Raw genomic sequence first — 21,018 nt, 5'->3', positions numbered from 1 at the left:
CACATTCAAATATTAGCAATCTCATGCAGAAGAGCAATAATTCAGAGTTAAAGAATTACATTTATAAGGAATATAGTATGTTGAGAATCAGAAACAAATACTATTAAAAATAAACAAGACGAGATTGTTATTATGTTTTATATTGTTTTATAGTACCCCACCCTGAGCTCATTGTCAAGGAAGGGTTGGCTAAAAGTTTTCTTAAATAAATAAGATAAATAATGCTAAACTATAGTTTTGCATGAGTACCCAGAAGCCTTAGGCTCATATGCTCCAACTTTCCTCATGCCCCATGATCAGAAATTTCAAATTGCAGTTTGTGGCAAACCACAGTTTGCCCCAAAGTCAGGACTTATTAGAAGATTCCAACTACACAGTGCATGGGGTGGAGGAGAAGCATTGCTACTGCCCTGGGATCCCTTTGGGAGGAAAGGCAGAATATAAATTTAACAACAACAACCTCAAGGCTCCTGGTTTAGCATGATATGAACAGCCAGCCCCAGTAACTTAAAAATAATATTGGCCACAGTCTGGTACGAAGTTAAACATGCTAAAGTTGTTCTTAACATGCCCTAATTATACATACAAATACAAAAGGAACAATATTTAATCATGTATTGTAAGCTAAGTGCACTTCATCCACTAGAGGTCAGAATTGTAAAAATAATTAAAAATACCAGACCCAATAGGCAAGAGCAATTACGTACACATTCAGAACACAATGTGTAACAAGTCTTAAATACAAGATAATGAAAGATAATGGCTCAATTCAGATGCAACACCAAACCATAGTCTGATGATCAGCAGGCTCGCACACTCCCTCTTCCTAGCATGTGTGGAAGGCTTCCTGGTTTTCGTTAATTATAGTCTGCTGTGACATACTAATTGGCAAAATTTGAGTGTTAACCTCAATCAATGCCCAAGCATTATTTCTCTGGGCCTATTACAAACTTGTAACATGACCAACCCCCATCTCCACCAAAAAAGACACTGTCTATTTTGAAAAACTGGAAAATTGGTTGGGGTCCTTTATTGGTCTCTTTATTTAAGCTCCTTAGATTTCTGCCTGTCTGATTTGTATCCATAGCCTAAACAGCAGTATGGCATGTATTAATTATGAAAGTGGCAGGGATGCGCGTGCATAGCATGCATGCATGCCATCAGCCAAGATGGCAGCAGAGGCTTCAGCCCCTTAGGGAAACCTCGGCCACCATCTTGGTTAAAGGAAGCGCTATGCGCACAATGGCCGAGAAAGGTAGGTTAAGCAAGGGAATGGCGGGGGCTCTGAAGCTCTTGCCGTGCCATCCGTGGCAGCAATTGTGCCACGAATCATGGAAGGGGAGCAGAGGGGCCCCTCAGGGGCCCCTGTAGCCCCAGGGTCCCTCAGCCAGGGCCCCATCTGGCTGCCCTTTGGAACCGGCCCTATATTCTTATTTAATATGACACAGTCTTCCCTGAGATCCAATAACAAACATAAGCTCAAGAAAAGTGGCAATTCATTTCATGCAAAGCAAAACTCTTCAGATTGGTTTTATTTTACCTCACAAAGGAGTAAATCAATTATGTGGAAGACCATGCAGAGTGGGAACTTGGCAGTGAAGAGAGTGAGAAACCACTGGGATGCATACATATGAACTTCCAGGTTCTGTTCCAAGAAGTGGTTATACAAATCAGGCAGCTGCTCCTAGAGGTGAAAGAGAAAGCTGATTCCATCTTCTGCTCTCTGAAATACTTTCTATGCAGGCTTCCAACAATGAAATACTTCATTACCAAGTGCTAGCATGCCAAAATACATTTCAAATACATAACTTATGACTTACCTGTGATGAATGCTTATCAAAATGTATTGTATCCCTTTTCAAGAGAAAAGTGGGTTTTCTTTACCTGTATTTCCCCTCCAAGAGCATCTGTCAATTAATATCCACTCTACCCATTAACACTTGCTTTCTGACTTACAATTTTAGAACTGAGGGAGTCATATTTAGTTTAGTTACAAGCTGTGTCAAAAGGGGGGGCATAATGCTAGCTCTTTATATTAATAGAAGTGTCTCAATGTATTGCTTTCCATATGTTTATCTTACCAATATATCTGTAAACATGGAAATTTTCTTACTATGAATGTGGTAAGACTCCTAGAGGGCATTCAGCAGCAGTGGGATGGCATCTCCCCCTAGAGCAGATAGGCAGGGCCCATTGTCTGCCTTCTCCAACAAGAGAGGCCACACTGTCCTCTAACACCAGACTGCAACAGCAGAGGCTGCCACTGCTACCCCTAGCTGGAAAAGAAAAACATGCCAAATGCGTGTGAAATTTGAGGAATAGTTAATCAAAAGAATAATTAAATCAGGATCGAGTAGATCATTCCAGGAGACAATGCCTATCTCCCTCACGTATATGATAGAGTTAAAAGCCACCAAATCCACCTATAACTGGTTAGTCTCAGAAGAAGAGATGGGCCATATGCCCTCTGGGAGACTCTGAAAACAGAAATTCACTGTACGGAATTTTTTTTCCTCCTGAGGCTCCCAGAGTACACTCAACAACACTGGGATATAACAGGGTAGTATACATTCAGCGCGGGCTTCTGAAAACCAGAAGTGATTATGTTATAACCCTCTGCAGAACATTTCTGCTAAAAACAGCTTTTGCTGAGGAAATAATAAACTATATAATACTTTGTAAATGTGCAGACTAAGGCCCAAACATCCTCAGTAGGAAAGCTACCCTTGAGAGCTGCAGCTATAGCTGCCCCTCTGAGAGAGTGGGATGTGATGCCCACCAGTGGCCTCTTCATCAAACTCTGATATGCCAAGACAAAACATCATTTCATCCACCTGGAGATGGTGGCTTTAGAGACTTTGGTGCCCAAACATCTGTTCAGGAAGGAAATGAATAGACCCAGATTTCCTAGAGTATGTCATTCTATCCAAACAGATGCAAAGTGCCTTAGACGTTTCCAGCCTGTGCCAGTCTTATTCCTTGTGGTGCACTGGCTTAGGGCGAAAACCAAAGCAGTGATATTTTCTGTGACATATAGAAAAGTGTGTTAATTTTTGGAATAAAAGAGAAATGGGATCTGAGGGCTATTTTATATAAAGAATGTATTACTGCGGGTTTACTGATAAGACCCGTGCTCTGAGACTGTCCAAACTGACACAATGACTACCAGGATACTATCTTAAGCTACACACATTCAGTGAGCATTTGGCCATGGCCTCAAATGATGGCCCATGAGGACAGTGAGGACCCAGTTGAAGTTCCAAGAAGGAAATCTATGAAATGGGGGGTTGAGGAACCACTTGACATGCAGGAGGGCAAAGTGATGAAGCCCTTTCTCTTACAACCTAAAATGCTCCCCAGGGCTGCAGCCTCATGCTTAAAGTTGCTGGTGCTGAGGCCTTTGTCCAACCTTTTACTGCAAAAAATCTAAAACCTCTTCGTCACCACTGTGATTCAGGGTCTTGTCCCTCCTATGACACCATATGGTACTATATATCCTCATGGTGGAGGCCCACCAGGATGACATCATTTTTAGGATGTCTTTTAGATACTCAACCTGGATTATCTATTATTTATTTATTTCATTTATTAAATTTATATCCTGACCTTTCCCCCAGATTAGTCATTACTGCTCAGCCTTCAAGCTGGTATTTAGAAAAGATCTGGTTGTGGGTGCATTACTCGGCCCTAAGAAAACTCCCTTTGACTTGGAAGAAGCCAGGCATCTTGTACCAACAGACTGAACCTTGGGTTCCTTAGCCAGTGTGGAGCAATGAGGCTCACTTGCACCTTTCCTTGGCATATCTTTCTAAACATCTGCAGCAGAAGAAGGAGCAATGGAAAAGGGTAGAATAAGCTCTCTGGCCATACTGTCTCTAGGCCATTAGTTGCTAGGGCTCCTGGACACTGGTACCTTGCAAAAAATCCTCAGTTGTATGCTTCCAGAATTAACAGCAGATATGCACTAGACTGACTGAACCAGAAAACTCTGAAGACCTGTGGATTGAGCGTGCACTGTAACTTCTGGACTGACGTCATGCTGACCCTGTTTGTGACAGAATTGGGTTGGTTCCACCAGGTGTTCCGCTTTGATATTGTCAGCACGTATTTGCAGCTCTGTTTTTGTGGGAGTGAGGTGGTGTATGTGTGATGAGAGTGTATGTTTGTGAATTGGTGCGTGAGTCTTAGGTTTACATTATGTGCCTGGGTGAAGGGATTCAGAATCGAGTGGGGAGATTTGAGGGGGCCCCAATTGGCATGGTGACGGGCAGAGGGAGATACGGCATTGTGAGGAAGACTTGCCAGGTGAGGGGAACTCGGCCCAGGCAGCTAACGACTGTGCCTTGTTCCGGTCTTCCTCACACCCACAGGTTTTTTGGTTGTCCTATCAGCCAGCTCTCGGATCTCCGGATGTTGCTCCTAAATGCCAGATCGGTACACAATAAGATCTCCCTCATCCACGATTTAATTGTGGATGAGGGAGCTGATCTGGCATGTATTACGGAAACCTGAGTGGGTGAGCAGGGAGGAGTTAGTCTCTCCCAGCTGTGCCCACCGGGGTATCTGGTTCAACATCAGTGCAAATCTGAGGGACGGGGAGGGGGAGTGGCTGTGGTCTATAGGAGTTCCATCTCCCTCTCCAGGCACCCTGTCCCTGTGGTTACTGGTCTGGAGTGTTTGCATCTTGTGTTGGGCCAACGTGACAGATTGGGGATTCTGTTGGTGTACCGCCCACCCAGCTGCCCAACAGACTCCCTAACTGAGCTGACGAAGGTGGTCTCGGATGTATTGCTGAGATCCCCTAGACTGTTGGTGCTGGGGGATGTCAACATCCATGCCGAGGCCACCTTATCTGGGGCAGCTCAGGACTTCATGGCTTCCATGGCAACCATGGGGCTGTCACAATATGTTGTTGGCCCAACACATATAGCAGGACATACTCTAGACTTAATTTTTGCCACGGGACAGGGGGATGGTGATCTGTATATAGGGAGTCTTACATCAGTCCCTTTGTCATGGACAGATCACCGCTTGTTGAGGTTTAGACTTACTGTGACCTCTCCCCTCTGCAAGGGTGGGGGACCCATTAAGATGGTCCGCTCCCAGAGACTAATGATTCCTGAGGATTTTCAAAGGGCTCTGGGGAGTTTTCCGGCTGATAGGGCTGGCGCTCCTGTCGAAGACCTGGTGGACCTGTGGAACACAGAAATGACCCCGGCGGTTGACACGATTGCTCCTGTGCGCCCTCTTTGGTGTAGAGCTCATGCAGCTCCATGGCATACCTTGGAGCTGAGAGCGATGAAACAGCAGAGGAGACGGCTTGAGTGCAGATGGAGGCGAACTCCTGATGGATGCAATCATGCACTGGTAAGTGCCTATACTAAATTGTACTTAGGAGCAGTGAGGGCAGCAAAAAAGCAATATTTTGCTGCCACTATTAAATCATCTCTCTGCCATCCGGCAGAGCTTTTTAAGATCGTCCGAGGGCTTTTGCATTCTGGCCCTACGGACATGGTGGAGTCATCTCAGGCATGCTGTAATGAATTTGCTAGGCACTTCCAGGATAAAATCTCTTGCATCCGCCAGGACTTAGACTCCAATGTCACAGCAGTTGAATTGAATGAGGTGTCCAGTGCACAGTCTTGTCCTGATGAGTTTCAGTTGGTACAGCTCGAGGACGTCGACAAGGTGCTTGGACTGGTGCGTGCGACCGCTTCTAGGTTGGACCCTTGCCCTTCTTGGCTAATAAAAGCTAGCAGGACTGGAACAGCCAGCTGGGCCAGGGCAGTGATTAACGCTTCACTGCGAGAGGGAGGGGTCCCTGGCCGCCTGAAAGAGGCGACAGTAAGACCACTTCTGAAGAAACCATCCTTAGACCCGGAAAATTTTAACAACTATAGGCTGGTAGCTAATGTCCCATTCCTGGGCAAGGTCCTGGAACGAGTGGTTGCCAACCAGCTCCAGACACTCTTGGATGAAACCGATTTTCTGGATCCATTTCAGTTGGGCTTTAGACCTGGTTTTGGCACGGAGACAGCCTTGGTCGCCCTGTATGATGACCTTTGTCGGGAGACAGACAGGGGGAGTGTGACCCTGCTGATTCTCCTTGATCTCTCAGTGGCTTTTGATACCATCGACCATGGTATCCTTCTGGGCTGACTCACTGATTTGGGAGTGGGCGGTACTGCGTGGCAGTGGTTCCACTCCTACTTGGTGGGCCGTCTCCAGAGGGTAGCGCTTGGGGAGCATTGCTCGGCACCCTGGGACCTCCAGTATGGGGTTCCGCAGGGGTCAGTTCTGTCCCCCATGCTTTTTAATATCTATATGAAGCCACTGGGTGCGGTCATCAGATATTGAAGATGTATTTTTCCTCTTTAGAGAGCAGGAAGTTAGGGAAGAAAAAAATAAAGACGAGATGATATTTTGGTATAGAGTTAACCTTTTGTATAAAACAGTTTAGAATTTTCCAATTAAACAAATGCAATTATACCAACAGTAGTCCCTTGACTGGAAGTAATTTCACAAAATAATAATAATTTCACAAGAAATGCACATTTGTCTCGAATACATCAGTTCTTAGGAGAGCTGTAAAGGTTTTTAATGCTCTCCTTCCTTGGTCTAACATTTTTGTAATGTAAAGATGGATTCCTCATCCTGGGCTTACCTGCATAAGTTTCTCCAGTTGGTAAAATTTGCTACGAAGATCTTCTAAGTTGTTTTTATAGAGGTCCCGCAAACCATAATCATACATGATCTTCACCAGCACACAGAATGCTTGTTCTTCAGGCATCTGCAGGGAAACCATTTAAATGAACAAAATGAGACCCTCAACTGAGTACTGCTAATCTTTTAGCCTACAATGTTTTGTACATACAGGATTATATGCAATGGGAGTGCAAATCAAAACAAAAAACTTCAAATATTATATTTGGAAATGATGTCTTGGAAGTGGGAATTTACATTTCCTTTTGAGCAGAGCAAGTTCTAGCTAGGCTACTAAGTACATGCACCTGCCATTTTATTTATAATAAAACTAGTGATGTTGCTGAAGTTCAATAATATGTGGCTGGCAATGCAAATGTATTTCCAGGTGATCTCCCTTAACCCTGAGAAAGGTCTTCTGATTCTGCTCAATAAGCACAAATGGAGCTCTACCTGATGAAGTGTTTCAGCCCCACTGACGAACCATAAAGTTAACAGACATGGGAAGCATTTGTACAAAATTAGCAATGGAGTGAGAAAGCTAGGGCATTCAACTCTTCCCCTTCTGATCTCACAAATCCCAGGTTCCCAAGTAAACAAACTCAATAAATAATTACAGTTATGAAAGTAGAAACCAGAAGAAGTTTTACTGGTATCCAGTGTATTTCACAAAGGGTTACATATCCATGTACTTGAACAAACTAGACATGATAGCTATATATAGCCTCCAGTATATGCCTTTAAATATATGTTGTTGGGGATTTTGAGTGGGATAGTGCTATTGCACATATGCCCTCGTTTTGGGCTTAACATAGGCATATGAATGGTCACTACTACAAGACCAGAATGCTAGACAGGTCTCTGGTCTGATCCAGAAGGGGTTTTCTTATGTTCTTCTTATCTCAATGTAAAATTATGATTATTACAAACTTAGAAAACTATTTTGCTCCTGTATGGTCCACATTCCAAAAACTAGACCCTTTACAAGGCAGCTGTGTTGCTGGCAGTTGGTTAGGTATGTTTTTCACAGCTGAAATTGACCTCTCCTTATAAAAAAGTGGTATGTAATTTACAGAACAATACTATAGCTCCTCAGGCATGTCTTGCTGTTGGAAAAAAACTCCATTTGTGGGAGTGAGGCTTGCCTCATGAAGAACACCACCAACCAACCAACGTTAAAATTTGTCAAACACATCAATTTAAAAAATGGCATCCTGACCCAACTCGATAACCAATAACACATGAAGAAATGGAAAAATATATTTAGAGAAAATCCCAGCCTTTGTGACCATTGTTCAGTTTCATTATACTGTTTTAATGAATTGCTCACAACAGGACTCATTGCCATCCTTGGATCCTTTACCTGACTTGGACAGATCTTCTTTGATTCAACTACACAATTAATTGAGTGCAAGGGAAGCAAGTCACCTTCTGGGTCAGTCTGTTCTCTCAATGGTCTAGGATTATATTCTCTTGGCTTTTTAATTTGTGTGCATAGTAGATTGTTTTGTGTTTGGGTTACATGGTCACCCCCTTCTCATGACCTTATATTATATATATGAGGTCACCTCTTGCTTAAGCCACACTACCGCAAAGACCCAGCCAATAGTAGTCTCCCCATGCCCAGGTCCTATATTACAATTCCCAAGTGGCAGTATTCTAAACCAATTTAGAACCCTTGGGAAAAGCCATCTTAAAATAAATAAATACTGAAGCACAGCGCATTTTCCCACATTCCCACTTATCATCTGAAGAATCTATACAATTATTCATTAATGAGCTTCAGATAGCTGGTTTAAAGCAATCTAAAGTTAAAGGAGTCAACTAATATAAGGTTGTGATTTTAAAATTCTTATATGAACGGGACTGGGAGCGGTCTGTTATATAAAGCCTTTGGGATGAAAGGAATTCTGTTGAACCAAATGAGTCTGAGGCCAATTCTCATATCTGGATGAACACTTTGCACCTAAGTATAATAGCTTCCTGGGTCAAATAAAAGCCTATCAACAATGGGAACAAACACTGAAAATAGAGGAGGATGCTAGAGACAGTTAATCAAAAAACAACTATTCCTGTTTTAGTTTTGTTCTGGACAAAAACAAGCTTGATCTCTTCTCACAAGTGGCATCAAGAAAAGAAGATTAAGTAGGAAAGGGAAACTTAGAAATATTTGATAGGTTGAAAGCATAAATCTTTTGAATGCTTTGGCTCATTACGCAAGAACATCATTTTTGTAGTTTACTCACATGCAGTAGAAGAACAGCAGCTAGAAAGGAATGACCCTGGCAATAACCAATTTCTTCATCATACACTGAATATGCCTGGAATAAAAAGGCAAGTTTGGTTACAATAGAGAATAATGACAGTCCACTGTCACAATTCAGGGGACGGCACATTCCATGGTCTTTTGAGTTGCCTTATTTTAGCAGTACACACACAGAGGAAAACAATAGACTGCTTTTGAAACTCTGAAAAATTCATATGCCAGAGGTCTGCTGTTCTCAGTGTATGCAGCTCAAACAACTCCCGGCTTTATAGTATATGTCAAATAGCACAGTATAATTGAAAAATGTAACCTTAAATGCAGATGCAGCAAAAACAATCACACTGTCTGACCTGGGGCATATTTGTACCTCAATTAGATTTCTAATGGAAGGATGAGGTAACTTTGTCCCCCAGAGACCATTTTTGTTTGTGCATGACAATACCAAAGCACCTCGACCCAAAAACCACTTATTCAGAGGAAGTAAAAATTTTCTAAACAGTATACAATGGCGCCTTCTTCATGCATACTGAGTAAAGTACACAATTTCTGGAGTATTTTTGGACCCCAGTGACTTTTTTGTTTCCAGAAGGAAATGGTCAGTGGTAATTGGCTGAAATTTGGGGATGTTGTACAGGTTAATTGGCTGAAATTTGGGGATGTTGTACAGGTTAACATTTGTGACAATGTCCTAGAAGGACACCTCTGTAGGTTTACTTATGTGTAAATTTCACAATGAAAAGTGCACATGAGGTCCAAATGTACTACAGCATTCCAGATGGACCAGTTATTTCTGCACTCTGCTGCAATATATATATACATACATACATACATATATATACACACACACACACCAAAAACTCAGGTTATGGGCCCAGTTTACTAATAGAGCAGAAAGTTTGAATGAAAGAATAATGGTGCAGAGAGGTATTAATAGACATGCCTTGATCCCAAAATTGCAACCAGAGAATTTCCATGCGTGGCTGTACAGAACTGAGATTCAGCTGGATAAAGGAGGGCTTCTGGAAATATTGAGGACAGGAAAACCCACTGAAAGAGTTGATAGCATCGTAGAATGGGATTCCAAAAATAATAATGCAAAAACCCTATTAACCCAGTGTTTGGTTGACTCACAGTTTATACATGTGAAGAAGGAAGGAACTGCTAGAGATATATTATTAGTCTTGAAAAATCTATATAGGAAAACTGGGATGCTAGATCAGATTCAGATTTACAAAGAACTGTTTTCTGCTCAATTAAAGTAGGGAGGATCCCTTGACACATATAGAAAAGTTGTGTGGATCAGTTGCACACCTTAGGAGGGAAATTGGATAATGAACAGAAAATTGCCATTTTGCAGGTATCGCTACAACAGGAATATTCTGCTTTTATTTGTACTGTTGATGCAAAGGCAAACCCAGATGTTAAAATGGTCCTCGCAGACTTTAAGAAAGAGGCTGGGAGACATATCAGCTACTTCATCAGAGAACTAGTGTATCAAATTACACAGTCAAAGACAAAAGGAAAGCAAATTTGTATGCATGCAACCAAGAGTGAATCAGAAAAAGGAGCTCAGCAAGTGTGTTTCAACTGTGGTCAGAAAGGACATTACAAAAGGGACTGTTTAGTAGCCCATGAGAGCTCTTCCTTTGTACAAAGACAGGCTTCCAGGCAAAGAGAAAGAGCTGATTCTATATGTGTCGAGGGATCCTCCCTACTTTAATTGAGCAGAAAACAGTTCTTTGTAAATCTGAATCTGATCTAGCATCCCAGTTTTCCTATATAGATTTTTCAAGACTAATAATATATCTCTAGCTGATTCAAACCAGCAGTTTCAACCACAATCAGAACCGATCCTTGTAGTCATATAGGTTTTTCAAAAAGACAAAATAATTCAAAAAATGGACTATGGCTCATTAATAGTGGGCTTCATCCCACATGACATCAATGTGAATTTTTTCAGCTAATTTGACCCAAATAGAAAGGGTCATGTTTCATTGCAAATGGGAACTGTTAAGGGATGCGGAGCGGGAGTTCTGACCTGCAATACAGAAGTTGGAAGCCATGAGACATAAACAAGAGACATTTATATTTGTTCCAAATTTGAATGGAAATGTTATAAGTGTTGCCAAAAAGGACTTCAATGTGAACTTTGTGACAATTTATGCGCAATAATGGATGGAGAACTGTATGCCACAGCTTTTGAAAATCAGGGTGTCTCTGAACAAGACTGTCCAAGGGAACAGGGAAACATGATTAAAAGCTGTGTAAGTACAAATTGCCTTGAGCTATGGCACAGATGTTTTGGACATCATGATATAAATGCCATACTTGATCTGGAAAGAAAGAATCTAGCCAAAGGCATAACAGTAAACATGCTCAACAGTGGCAAGGACAGGTGTGTGAACTGTATAAAGGGGAAAGGCACTAGGCCATTTTCTCCCAAATAGAGTGAAAGGCACCCAAATAATCCACTCAAGCTGTTAAACTCTGACCTATGTGGCCCCATCCACACTTCTAAAGCAGGAAACTGCTATTTACTAACAACTGTAGATGACTACAGATTGTATTGCATAAGCTATCTGTTGAAGGAGATGAACCAAACCCTTCATCTTCTGAGACCGAGAGCAATCAGTTATGCAGGAATGGGGATGAGTACATGTTCATAGAAACACAGAATAGTAGAGTTGGGCCTATAAGGCTATCAAGTTCAACCCCCTGCTCAATGCAGGAATGCAAATCAAAGCATTCCCAATAGATGGCTGTCCAGCTGCCTCTTGAATGCCTCCAGTGTTGGAGAGCCCACTACTTCTCTAGGTAATTGGTTCCATTGTCGTATGGCTCTAACAGTTAGGAAGTTTTTCCTGATTTCCAGTCGAAATCTGGCTTCCTACAACTTGAGCCCATTATTCCGTGTCCTGCACTCTGGGACGATCAAGAAGAGATCCCGGCCCTCCTCTATGTGACAACCTTTCATGTACTTGAAGAGTGCTATCATATCTCCCCTCAGTCTTCTCTTCTCCAGGCTAAACATGCCCAGTTCTTTCAGTCTCTCCTCAGAGGGCTTTGTTTCCAGTCCCCTGATCATCCTTCTTGCCCTCCTCTGAACCTGTCCCAGTTTGTCTGCATCCGTCTTGAACTGGATGCAGAATTCAAGATGAGGTCTAACCAGTGCTGAATAGAGGGAAACTAGTACTTCACGTGATTTGGAAACTATACTTCTGTTAATGCAGCCTAATATAGCATTTGCCTTTTTTGCAGCCACATCACACTGTTGGCTCATATTCAGCTTGTGATCAACGATAATTCTAAGATCCTTCTCATGTCGTATTGCCGAGCCAAGTATCCCCCATCTTATAACTGTGCATTTGGTTTCTTTTTCCTAACTTTATATTTATCCCTGTTGAATTTCATTCTGTTGTTTTCAGCCCAATGCTCCAGCCTATCAAGGTCCCTTTGAATTTTGTTTCTGTCTTCCATGGTATTAGCTATGCCCCCCAATTTTGTATCATCTGCAAATTTGATAAGCATGCTTTGTACCTCCTCATCGAAGTCCTTAATAAAAATGTTGAAGAGCACTGGATTCAGAACCAAGCCCTGTCATACCCCACTCGTTACTTCTGCCCAGTTTGAGAAGGAACCATTGATAAGCATCTGGAGCCAACTGTGGATCCATCTGATAGTTGTTCCATCCAACCCACATTGAGCTAGCTTGCTAATCAGAATATCATGGGGCGCTTTGTCAAATGCTTTGCTGAAGTCGACATATATTATGTCCACAGCATTCCCAGTCTACAAGGGAGGTTACCCGATCAAAAAATGAGATAAGATTAGTTTGGCAGGATTTGTTCTTCATAAATCCATGTTGGCTCCTCGTAATCACTGCATTGTTTTCAAGGTGCTTACAGATTGACTGTTTCATAATCTGCTCCAGCATTTTTCCAGGGATTGACATTAGGCTGACTGTAGTTCCCCAGTTCCCCCTTCTTGCCCTTTTTGAAGATAGCTCTCCTCCAGTCATCCAGCACTTAACCAGTCCTTCATGATTTTGCAAAGATAATAGACAGCGGTTCTGAGAGGTCTTCAGCCAGTTCCTTCAATACTCTAGGATGCAGTTTATTGGGCCCTGCCGATCTGAACTCGTTCAAAGTGATTAGGTATTCCTTGACCATTTGTCGATCAATCTCAAGCTCCAATCCTGTCCCTTCTACTTCATGTTTCCCAGGAGGGTCATAGACCCTTTTTTGGGAGAAGACTGAGCCAAAGTAGGAATTGAGCACTTCTGACTTTTCTTTGTCATCTGTTATCATTTTGCCATCCTCATTGAGTAGCTGTGCCACTGTTTCTTTTCTCTGTCTTTTACTATGGACATATCTGAAGAAAGCTTTTTTGTTGCTTTTAGCATTCCCTGCTAGCCTCAGCTCATTCTCAGCTTTCTGACGCCATCCGGACAATTCCGTGATACTCCTTTGTGTACTCTTCCTTTGTGTCCTGTTCTTCCTTCCTGTATGTGTCCTTTTTTGTTTTCAGGTAATCTCTAAGCTTTTTGTGAAGCCACATTGGCTTCTTCTGCTGTTTCCCCCTTTTTTCTCTTGTTGGAATTGCTTGCCATGGCGCTTTTCGAATTTCCTTTTTCAGAAACTCCCACCCATCTTGGACTCCTTTTCTTATTAGGGTGGCTTGCCATGGAACAGAACTTACAATTGTTCTGAGTTTATTATAATCAGCTTTCCTGAAGTCCAGGGTGCGCGTATGGCTACTCTCAGCTTTTGCTTCTGTTAAAATCAAGAATTCAAGTATGGTGTGGTCACTTTCCCCCAGAGTTCCCATAACTGCCACTTCATCCACCAAATCATCTCTATTGGTTAGAATCAAGTCCAGGATAGCTGATCCTCTGGTTGCTTCCTCCACTTCCTGTAGGAGAAAGTTATCTCCAACAGAAGCCAGAAATTTCTTGGAGGGGGCGTGTTTGGCAGAATTTGTCTCCCAACAGATATCGGGAAAATTGGAATCCCCCATTACTACTACATCATGCTTCCTCGAAACATTGGCAATTTCGTTTACAAAAGTTACATTCTCGTCTTCTCCTTGATTGGGTGGTCGGTAGTAGACTTCAAGCACTACATGCCTTTTATTATTTGCCCCATTAATTTTAATCCAGATACTTTTGGTGGAGCTACCAAGCTCATCTTCCTGTATTTCTGTGCAGGGATATATATTTTTAACATATAGCGTGACTCCACCTCCCTTTTTATTCCTTCTGTTCTTTTTGAACAAGTTATATCCTTCAGTTGCTGTATTCCAGAGAGTGTATGGCCAGAGAGTGCCAGATCTTCTCACAAGGATGAACTGCACAGGGATAAACAGAAGACAGGTAGAACCAACTCCTGCTGATGATGTAAAGAGGAGTCCACTTTGGGCATTATGAAGTGATCCATTTGCAAAATGACCCCATCTTTTGAAAGATACCTAGATGTTCGGCAATGTACAAAGTGTTCAGCTCTGAAATTCAACTTGCAGAACTAATTGCAATTATGAAAAGAACCTTATATGTAAATGACTGCAGAAATACTGAGCAGAGTGGTTTGAAGGGAGGGTGTTGAAGGGTGAGCAGAACCTTACGCAAACTCCAGGATGGGAAACAGTGGACCACCAGTGGACACGACATTGATGCACCCCATAGAAGCACTTCAGCAGAGGATGAGCACCCACAGACTCTGAAGAATATCACCCCCGACGGTGGTGAGAGCGCCAAGCTTGAGGAGCACAGGAGAGTGGCCGGGCGTGAGGGGATCACGGAGGATCTTGGCTGGGCCTGGCGGCGGTGGCAGCACCGTGAGAAACTCTGGAGGCGCCTGGCGGTGGTGAGAGCATCGCGGAGGGAGCGCCCGACGATGAGAGGGCATTGTGAAGCAGCGGTGAGAGCGCTGCAGAGGAGTGCCTGGCGGTGGTAAGAGCGTTGGGGGGGAGCGCCCGACGGCGAGAGCGGCGGCGAGAGAGCGCCGTGAAGAAGTTGTGTTCCATCTCCGGCCTCTGGCACCGCAGCCTCGAGTTGTTTTGAGCACCGTGCAGCAGCGGTGAGAGCGCTGCAGAGGAGCGCCCGGCGGTGGTGAGAGCGCCGCGGGGGGAGCGCCCGATGACAAGAGCTGCGGCGAGAGAGTACTGTGAAGGAGCGACTTGGCAGCGGTGAGAGCGTTGCAGAGTTGGGTTCCATCTCCGGCCCCTGGAGTCGTGGCCTCGAGTGGGGTTTGGACTCGGCGTTGTTTTCTGGGTCGGCTCCATCCATCCATCTAGCGCTTCTGGGCCTATTTATTGTTCTTGGCCCCTGTTGTGATGGCTACCATTACTACTGTTTGTCAATCGCCGTCGCTGCCGTTGTTACTGTCTAGTTGTATGAGTGGTTGTATGAGTGAGGGTGTGATTGTATGAGTGAGGGTGTGACTGTGTAAAGATTATGAGTTTTGTTGTTTATTTTATTTTTATTTTTATCATGTGCCTGGGCGGGAGGATAGGGTACAGGGAGGGAGGACCAGAGGGGGCCCCTATTAGCGTAGTGACGGGTAATGGGAGGTATGGCGTTGTGAGGAGGACATGCCAGTTTAGGGGAACTCGGCCCAGACAACTGGTGGCTGTGCCGTGTTTCGGTCCTCCCCACACCCACAGGATTGCTGGTAGTTCTGTCAGCCAACTCTCGGATCTCCAGTTGCTGCTTCTTAATGCCAGATCGGTAAATAATAAAACCTCCCTCATCCATGATTTAATTGTGGATGAGGCGGCCGATCTGGTGTTTATTACCGAGACCTGGGTGAGCGATCTAGGAGGCATTAATCTCTCCCAGCTGTGCCCACCTGGGTACTCGGTTCAGCATCTGGGTAGATCCGAGGGTCAGGGAGGGGGAATCGCTGTGGTCTATAGAAGTTCGATCCCTCTTGTTAGGCACCCTATCCAGGTAACTAATGGTCTGGAGTGTCTTCATATTGCGTTGTGTCAGCGAGACAGACTGGGAATACTGTTGGTGTACCATCCTCCCTGCTGCCCAACAGCTTCCCTAACTGAGCTGACGGAGGTGGTCGCGGGTTTGGTGTTGCGATCCCCCAAATTTTTGCTATTGGGGGATCTCAACATTCATGCCAAGACCGCTTTGTCTGGGGCGGCTCAGGACTTCATGGCCTCCATGACAGTCATGGGGCTGTCTCAATTTGCTACTGGCCCTACGCACATTTTGGGGCACACTCTAGACTTGATTTTTGCCACTGGATTGGGGGATGGTGATCTGGGAGTGAGGGGTTTTACATCTATTCCTTTGTCATGGACAGATCACCGCCTCTTGAGGTTTAGACTCACAATGTTTTCTTCCCTCTGCAAGGGTGGAGGACCAATTAAGATGGTCCGCCCCCGGAGACTAATGAATCCTGAGAGTTTTCAGAAGGCTCTGGGGAGTTTTCTGGCTGATAAAACTGACGCTCCTGTCAAAACCCTGGTCAATCTGTGGAATACAGAAATGACCCGGGCAGCTGACACGATCGCCCCAGTGCGCCCTCTCCTTTGCAGAGCTCAAGTGGCTCCATGGTTTACCCCGGAGCTAAGAGTGATGAAGCAAGAAAGGAGACGGCTTGAGTGCAAATGGAGACGAACTCCCGACGGATGTAATCTTGCACTTGTGAGGGCCTCTACCAAGCTCTATGTGAAAGCGGTGAGGGCAGCGAAGAAGCAGTACTTTGCTGCCTCCATTCAGTCATCTTCTAACCACCCAGCAGAACTTTATAAAGTTGTTCGGGGACTTTTACACTCTGGTCCTCAGAACGCAATAATACCATCAATAGCCCGCTGTAATGAGTTTGCGAGACATTTCCAAGACAAGATCATGAACATCCGCCGGGACCTTGACTCCAATATTGTAACAGTTGAACCTAATGAGGTGTCCAGAACACAGTCTTGTCCTGTTTTATTGGATTAATTTCAGTTGGTACAGCTCGAGGATGTGGACAAGGTGCTTGGACAGGTGCGGGCGACCACTTCTGCTCTGGACCCTTGCCCCTCGTGGCTAATAAAAGCTAGCAGGAAAGGAACAGCCGGATGGGCCAAGGAGGTGATCAATGCCTCTTTACGAGAGGGAGTGGTACCACCCTGCCTTAAACAGGCGGTGGTGAGACCGCTCCTAAAAAAATCCTCCTTGGACCCTGAAAACCTTGACAACTATAGACCGGTAGCAAATGTTCCATTCCTGGGCAAGATTTTAGAGCGTGTGGTCGCTCGCCAGCTCCAGGCTCTCTTGGACGAAACTGATTATCTAGATCCATTTCAATTGGGTTTTCGGCCGGGGTTTGGTACAGAAACAGCCTTGGTCACCCTGTATGATGACCTGTGCCGGGAGAAAGACAGAGGGAGTGTAACTCTGTTGGTTCTCCTGGATCTCTCAGCGGCTTTTGATACCATCGACCATGGTATCCTTCTGGGGCATCTTGCGGATTTGGGAGTTGGAGGCAGTGCTTGGCAGTGGCTGCGCTCCTATCTCAAGAATCATCTCCAGAAGTTGGTGCTTGGGGAGCATTACTCGAATCCCTGGGTACTCCAATATGGGGTCCCGCAGGGTTCAGTTCTGTCCCCCATGATCTTTAATATCTATATGAAGCCGCTGGGTGAGGTCATAAGGAGATTTGGAGTGCGTTTCCAGCAATATGCTGATGATACGCAACTCTACTTCTCCTTTTCATCTTCTTCAGGTGAGGCTGTTGATGTACTAAACCGCTGCCTGGCCGCGATAATGGACTGGATGAGAGCTAACAAACTGAGACTCAATCCTGACAAGACTGAGATGCTGTTGGTGGAGGGGCTCTCTGCCCAGATGGTTGACGTCCGACCTGCCCTAGACGGGGTTACACTCCCCCTAAAGGAGCAGGTCCGTAGTTTGGGGGTCTTATTAGATCCGCTCCTGTCACTGGAGGCTCAGGTAGCCTCGGTGGCACGGAATGCGTTCTACCAGCTTTGGCTGGTGACCCAACTATGACCCTACCTGGACAGGGAGAACCTCGCCACAGTTATCCATGCTCTGGTAACCTCTAGATTGGATTACTGTAATGCACTCTACATAGGGCTACCTTTGAAGACGGTTCGGAAACTTCAGCTGGTGCAGAATGCTGTGGCCAGAGTTCTTACTGGGACAAAGAAATTTGACCATGTAACACCTATTCTGGCCCAACTGCACTGGCTACCAATATGTTTCCGGGCCAGATTCAAAGTGTTGGTTCTTACCTATAAAGCCCTTAACGGCATCGGACCGCAATACCTGGCGGAACGCCTCTCCCGCTATGTATCTACCCACTCGCTGCGCTCGACGTCGAAGGCCCTTCTCCGGGTTCCAACACATAGCGAGGCCCGGAGAGCAATAACTAGAACTAGGGCCTTCTCAGTAGTGGCCCCCGAATTATGGAACGACCTCCCTGACGAGATACGCCTGGCGCCTTCTTTGTATCTGTATTACATAGGCACTGTATTACAGTGGTTCCATTCCTTTCTCTCCGACAGGTACCAACAGGTAGCGTTGGGGGAGGAGGTATCAGACCCTTGGCCTCTCAATTGTGGTGTGCCACAGGGCTCTATCCTCTCTCCCATGCTATTTAACATCTATATGAAGCCGCTGGGAGCAATCATCAGGAGATTTGGGCTGCAGTGTCATCAAGATGCGGATGACACTCAACTCTATCTCTCGTTTAAATCTTCACCAGAGTTGGCTGTGGAGACCTTGTCCAACTGCCTGGAATCCGTGAGTGGATGGATGGGAAGGAACAAGCTGAAGTTGAACCCTGATAAAACCGAGGTACTACTTGTGGGGGACAAGAGAAGGTTGGGTGACATTGAACTGAAGTTCAATGGGGTGAGTTTACCCCTAAAGGACCAGGTCCGCAGCCTTGGGGTTGTGCTTGATTCCAGGCTGTCCATGGAGGCTCAGATTTCGGCAGTGAGCCAGGCAGCCTGGTACCAACTACACCTCATATGAAGGCTGCAACCCTACCTTCCTGTTCATCAGCTCCCACTGGTGGTACACGCCCTGATCACCTCTCGTTTGGACTACTGTAATGCGCTCTACGTGAGGTTACCCTTGAAAACGGTCCGGAAATTACAACTGATACAAAATGCGGCGGCTCGACTACTTACGAATAGTCGCCGCCGAGATCACATCACACCAGTGTTGTTCGACCTACACTGGCTTCCAGTTGTTTTCCGAGCCCAATTCAAGGTGTTGGTATTGACCTTTAAATCCCTATACAGTTTCGGCCCAGTTTATCTAAAGGAGCGCCTTCAACGCCACCAATTATGCCGCCCGACAAGATCGGCCACACAGGGCCTTCTCTCAATCCCGCCAACAAAAACAGCCAGATTGGCGGGTACAAGAGAGAGGGCATTCTCAGTGGCGGCCCCCACTCTTTGGAACTCCCTCCCACAAGATCTCCGGCATGCCTCTTCCCTAAATGTATTTCGGAAAGCCTTAAAGACCTGGCTTTTTCAGCAGGCCTTCGGGGTATCTGGGGAGGGTTAATTGTTATGACTGAAATGCCTCCTACCCAGTTTTAATATTGTTGTTGTAGATCTATTGTTTTTATTGTATTACTGTATTTTATTAATTGTATTTTAATAATTTTGTAAGTCGCCTAGAGTGGCCATTGGCCAGATAGGCGACGAAGAAATTAAAGTTATTATTATTATTATTATTCGGCGCCAGGTAAAGACCTATCTCTTTGCCCAGGCTTTTTAAATTTAAATTTTAAATTTCAAATGTTAATTTTTTTTGTTGCAATCTTGTTTTCACATATGTTTTATAGTGCATTTTATTTATACTCACTTGTATTTTAACCTGTTTTTATTGTTGTACACCGACCTGAGAGCTTATTGCTAAAGGGCGGTATAAAAGCACAATTAATAAAAATAAATAAATAAATAAATAAATAAATAAATAAATAAATAAATAAATAAATAAATAAATAAGAGTGTAAAGACAATACGGAATATAAGTTACCTTCCTCTTTCAGCAAGCCTTTTAAGTTGAGAACTTATCCCAGTCTGCATTTTTGTGTTGGAATTGCTTTTTAATGTTTTTAAACCTTTTCTTAAAAAAATAAATAAATATGTTTTTAGCCTTTTTAAAAAAGATTACTTGAAAGCTTTAAAAAAATGTTTTTAAAGATGTTTTGTTTTAATGTGTTTTAAAGTTTGTTTTTATGACGTTTTAAAGTGTTTTTAGTGCTTTTGTTTGCCACCCTGGGCCCCTGCTGGGAGGAAAGGTGGGATATAAATAAAATAATAATAATAATTTTTAAAAAGATGTGGCCGACACCTGCCAATGGAGTATGTTGACTGAGACCAAAATGAAGACATTCTGAAGAAATCACAAGACATGGGTAATCTTTGCCTGAAATGGGTGCACCTGCTTCTGGGCACATCAAGTGACAGAACACTTCCATGTGGATTGATAGATGTGCTGAATGGAAGGGCACCTAGAGGACCTGATGATATCTCTGGAAAGACCTCAACATCTCAGGAAGTGGCATTCAACTGCTACGCTGTCAGTTTCCACCATTCGGGGTCCAGGTTCCACACTGAGCCCAGGGACAGCAGATCTAGGTAAGTAGGTAGCCTCCACGGATTGGCCCTGGAGAGACAGAGGATTTTAGAAAACCATGGACAACATGGCTAAAAGGAGCAATGAGTATCAGATCCACCTTCTCCGCCTGTAGTTTCTTCAGAGATCAGGAGAGCTGTTGGTGAAAAGACATAGGAAAGGCCCCAAGGGCATGGGGAAGGAAAAATCATCTTCTGCCTCCTCCTGAATGGTCTAGTATTGGGCAAACAAGTGCGGAACCTGGCAAATGGTATACGTGGCAAACAGATCCAGTCAGATCTGACCAAAGTGGTGTTCTATGTCTCTGTAGACCCTTGGATGGAGCTTCCACTCCCTAGAGACATCTGTTGTTGACTGAGCCAATTCGCTTTGGTGTTCAGGTCTCCAGTGAGGTGTTCTGCTTGAATTGAGAGAAAGTGACACTTGACTCAATCAA

General features: G+C 44.3%; 1 protein-coding gene across 16 annotated transcripts in view; it reads right to left on the bottom strand.

Annotated features, from left to right (window-relative positions):
* The window catches only part of RABGAP1L (RAB GTPase activating protein 1 like), a 371,757-nt gene that overhangs the window by 87,561 nt on the left and 263,178 nt on the right, over positions 1-21,018 (bottom strand). For all 16 annotated transcript variants that reach the window (XM_061634135.1, XM_061634138.1, XM_061634125.1 and 13 more), the window contains 3 exons: positions 8,949-9,023; positions 6,665-6,790; positions 1,541-1,684 (listed from right to left, as the gene is read on the bottom strand). In XM_061634135.1, the coding sequence (XP_061490119.1) occupies positions 1,541-1,684; positions 6,665-6,790; positions 8,949-9,023 (345 nt within the window). The remainder of the gene's footprint in view (positions 1-1,540; positions 1,685-6,664; positions 6,791-8,948; positions 9,024-21,018) is intronic.

This window comes from Rhineura floridana, chromosome 6, assembly GCF_030035675.1.
Source record: "Rhineura floridana isolate rRhiFlo1 chromosome 6, rRhiFlo1.hap2, whole genome shotgun sequence".
Classification (NCBI taxonomy): Eukaryota; Metazoa; Chordata; class Lepidosauria; order Squamata; family Rhineuridae; genus Rhineura; species Rhineura floridana.
Note: the sequence above shows the minus strand (reverse complement) of the source record. Positions and strands in the feature narration are given on the sequence as shown.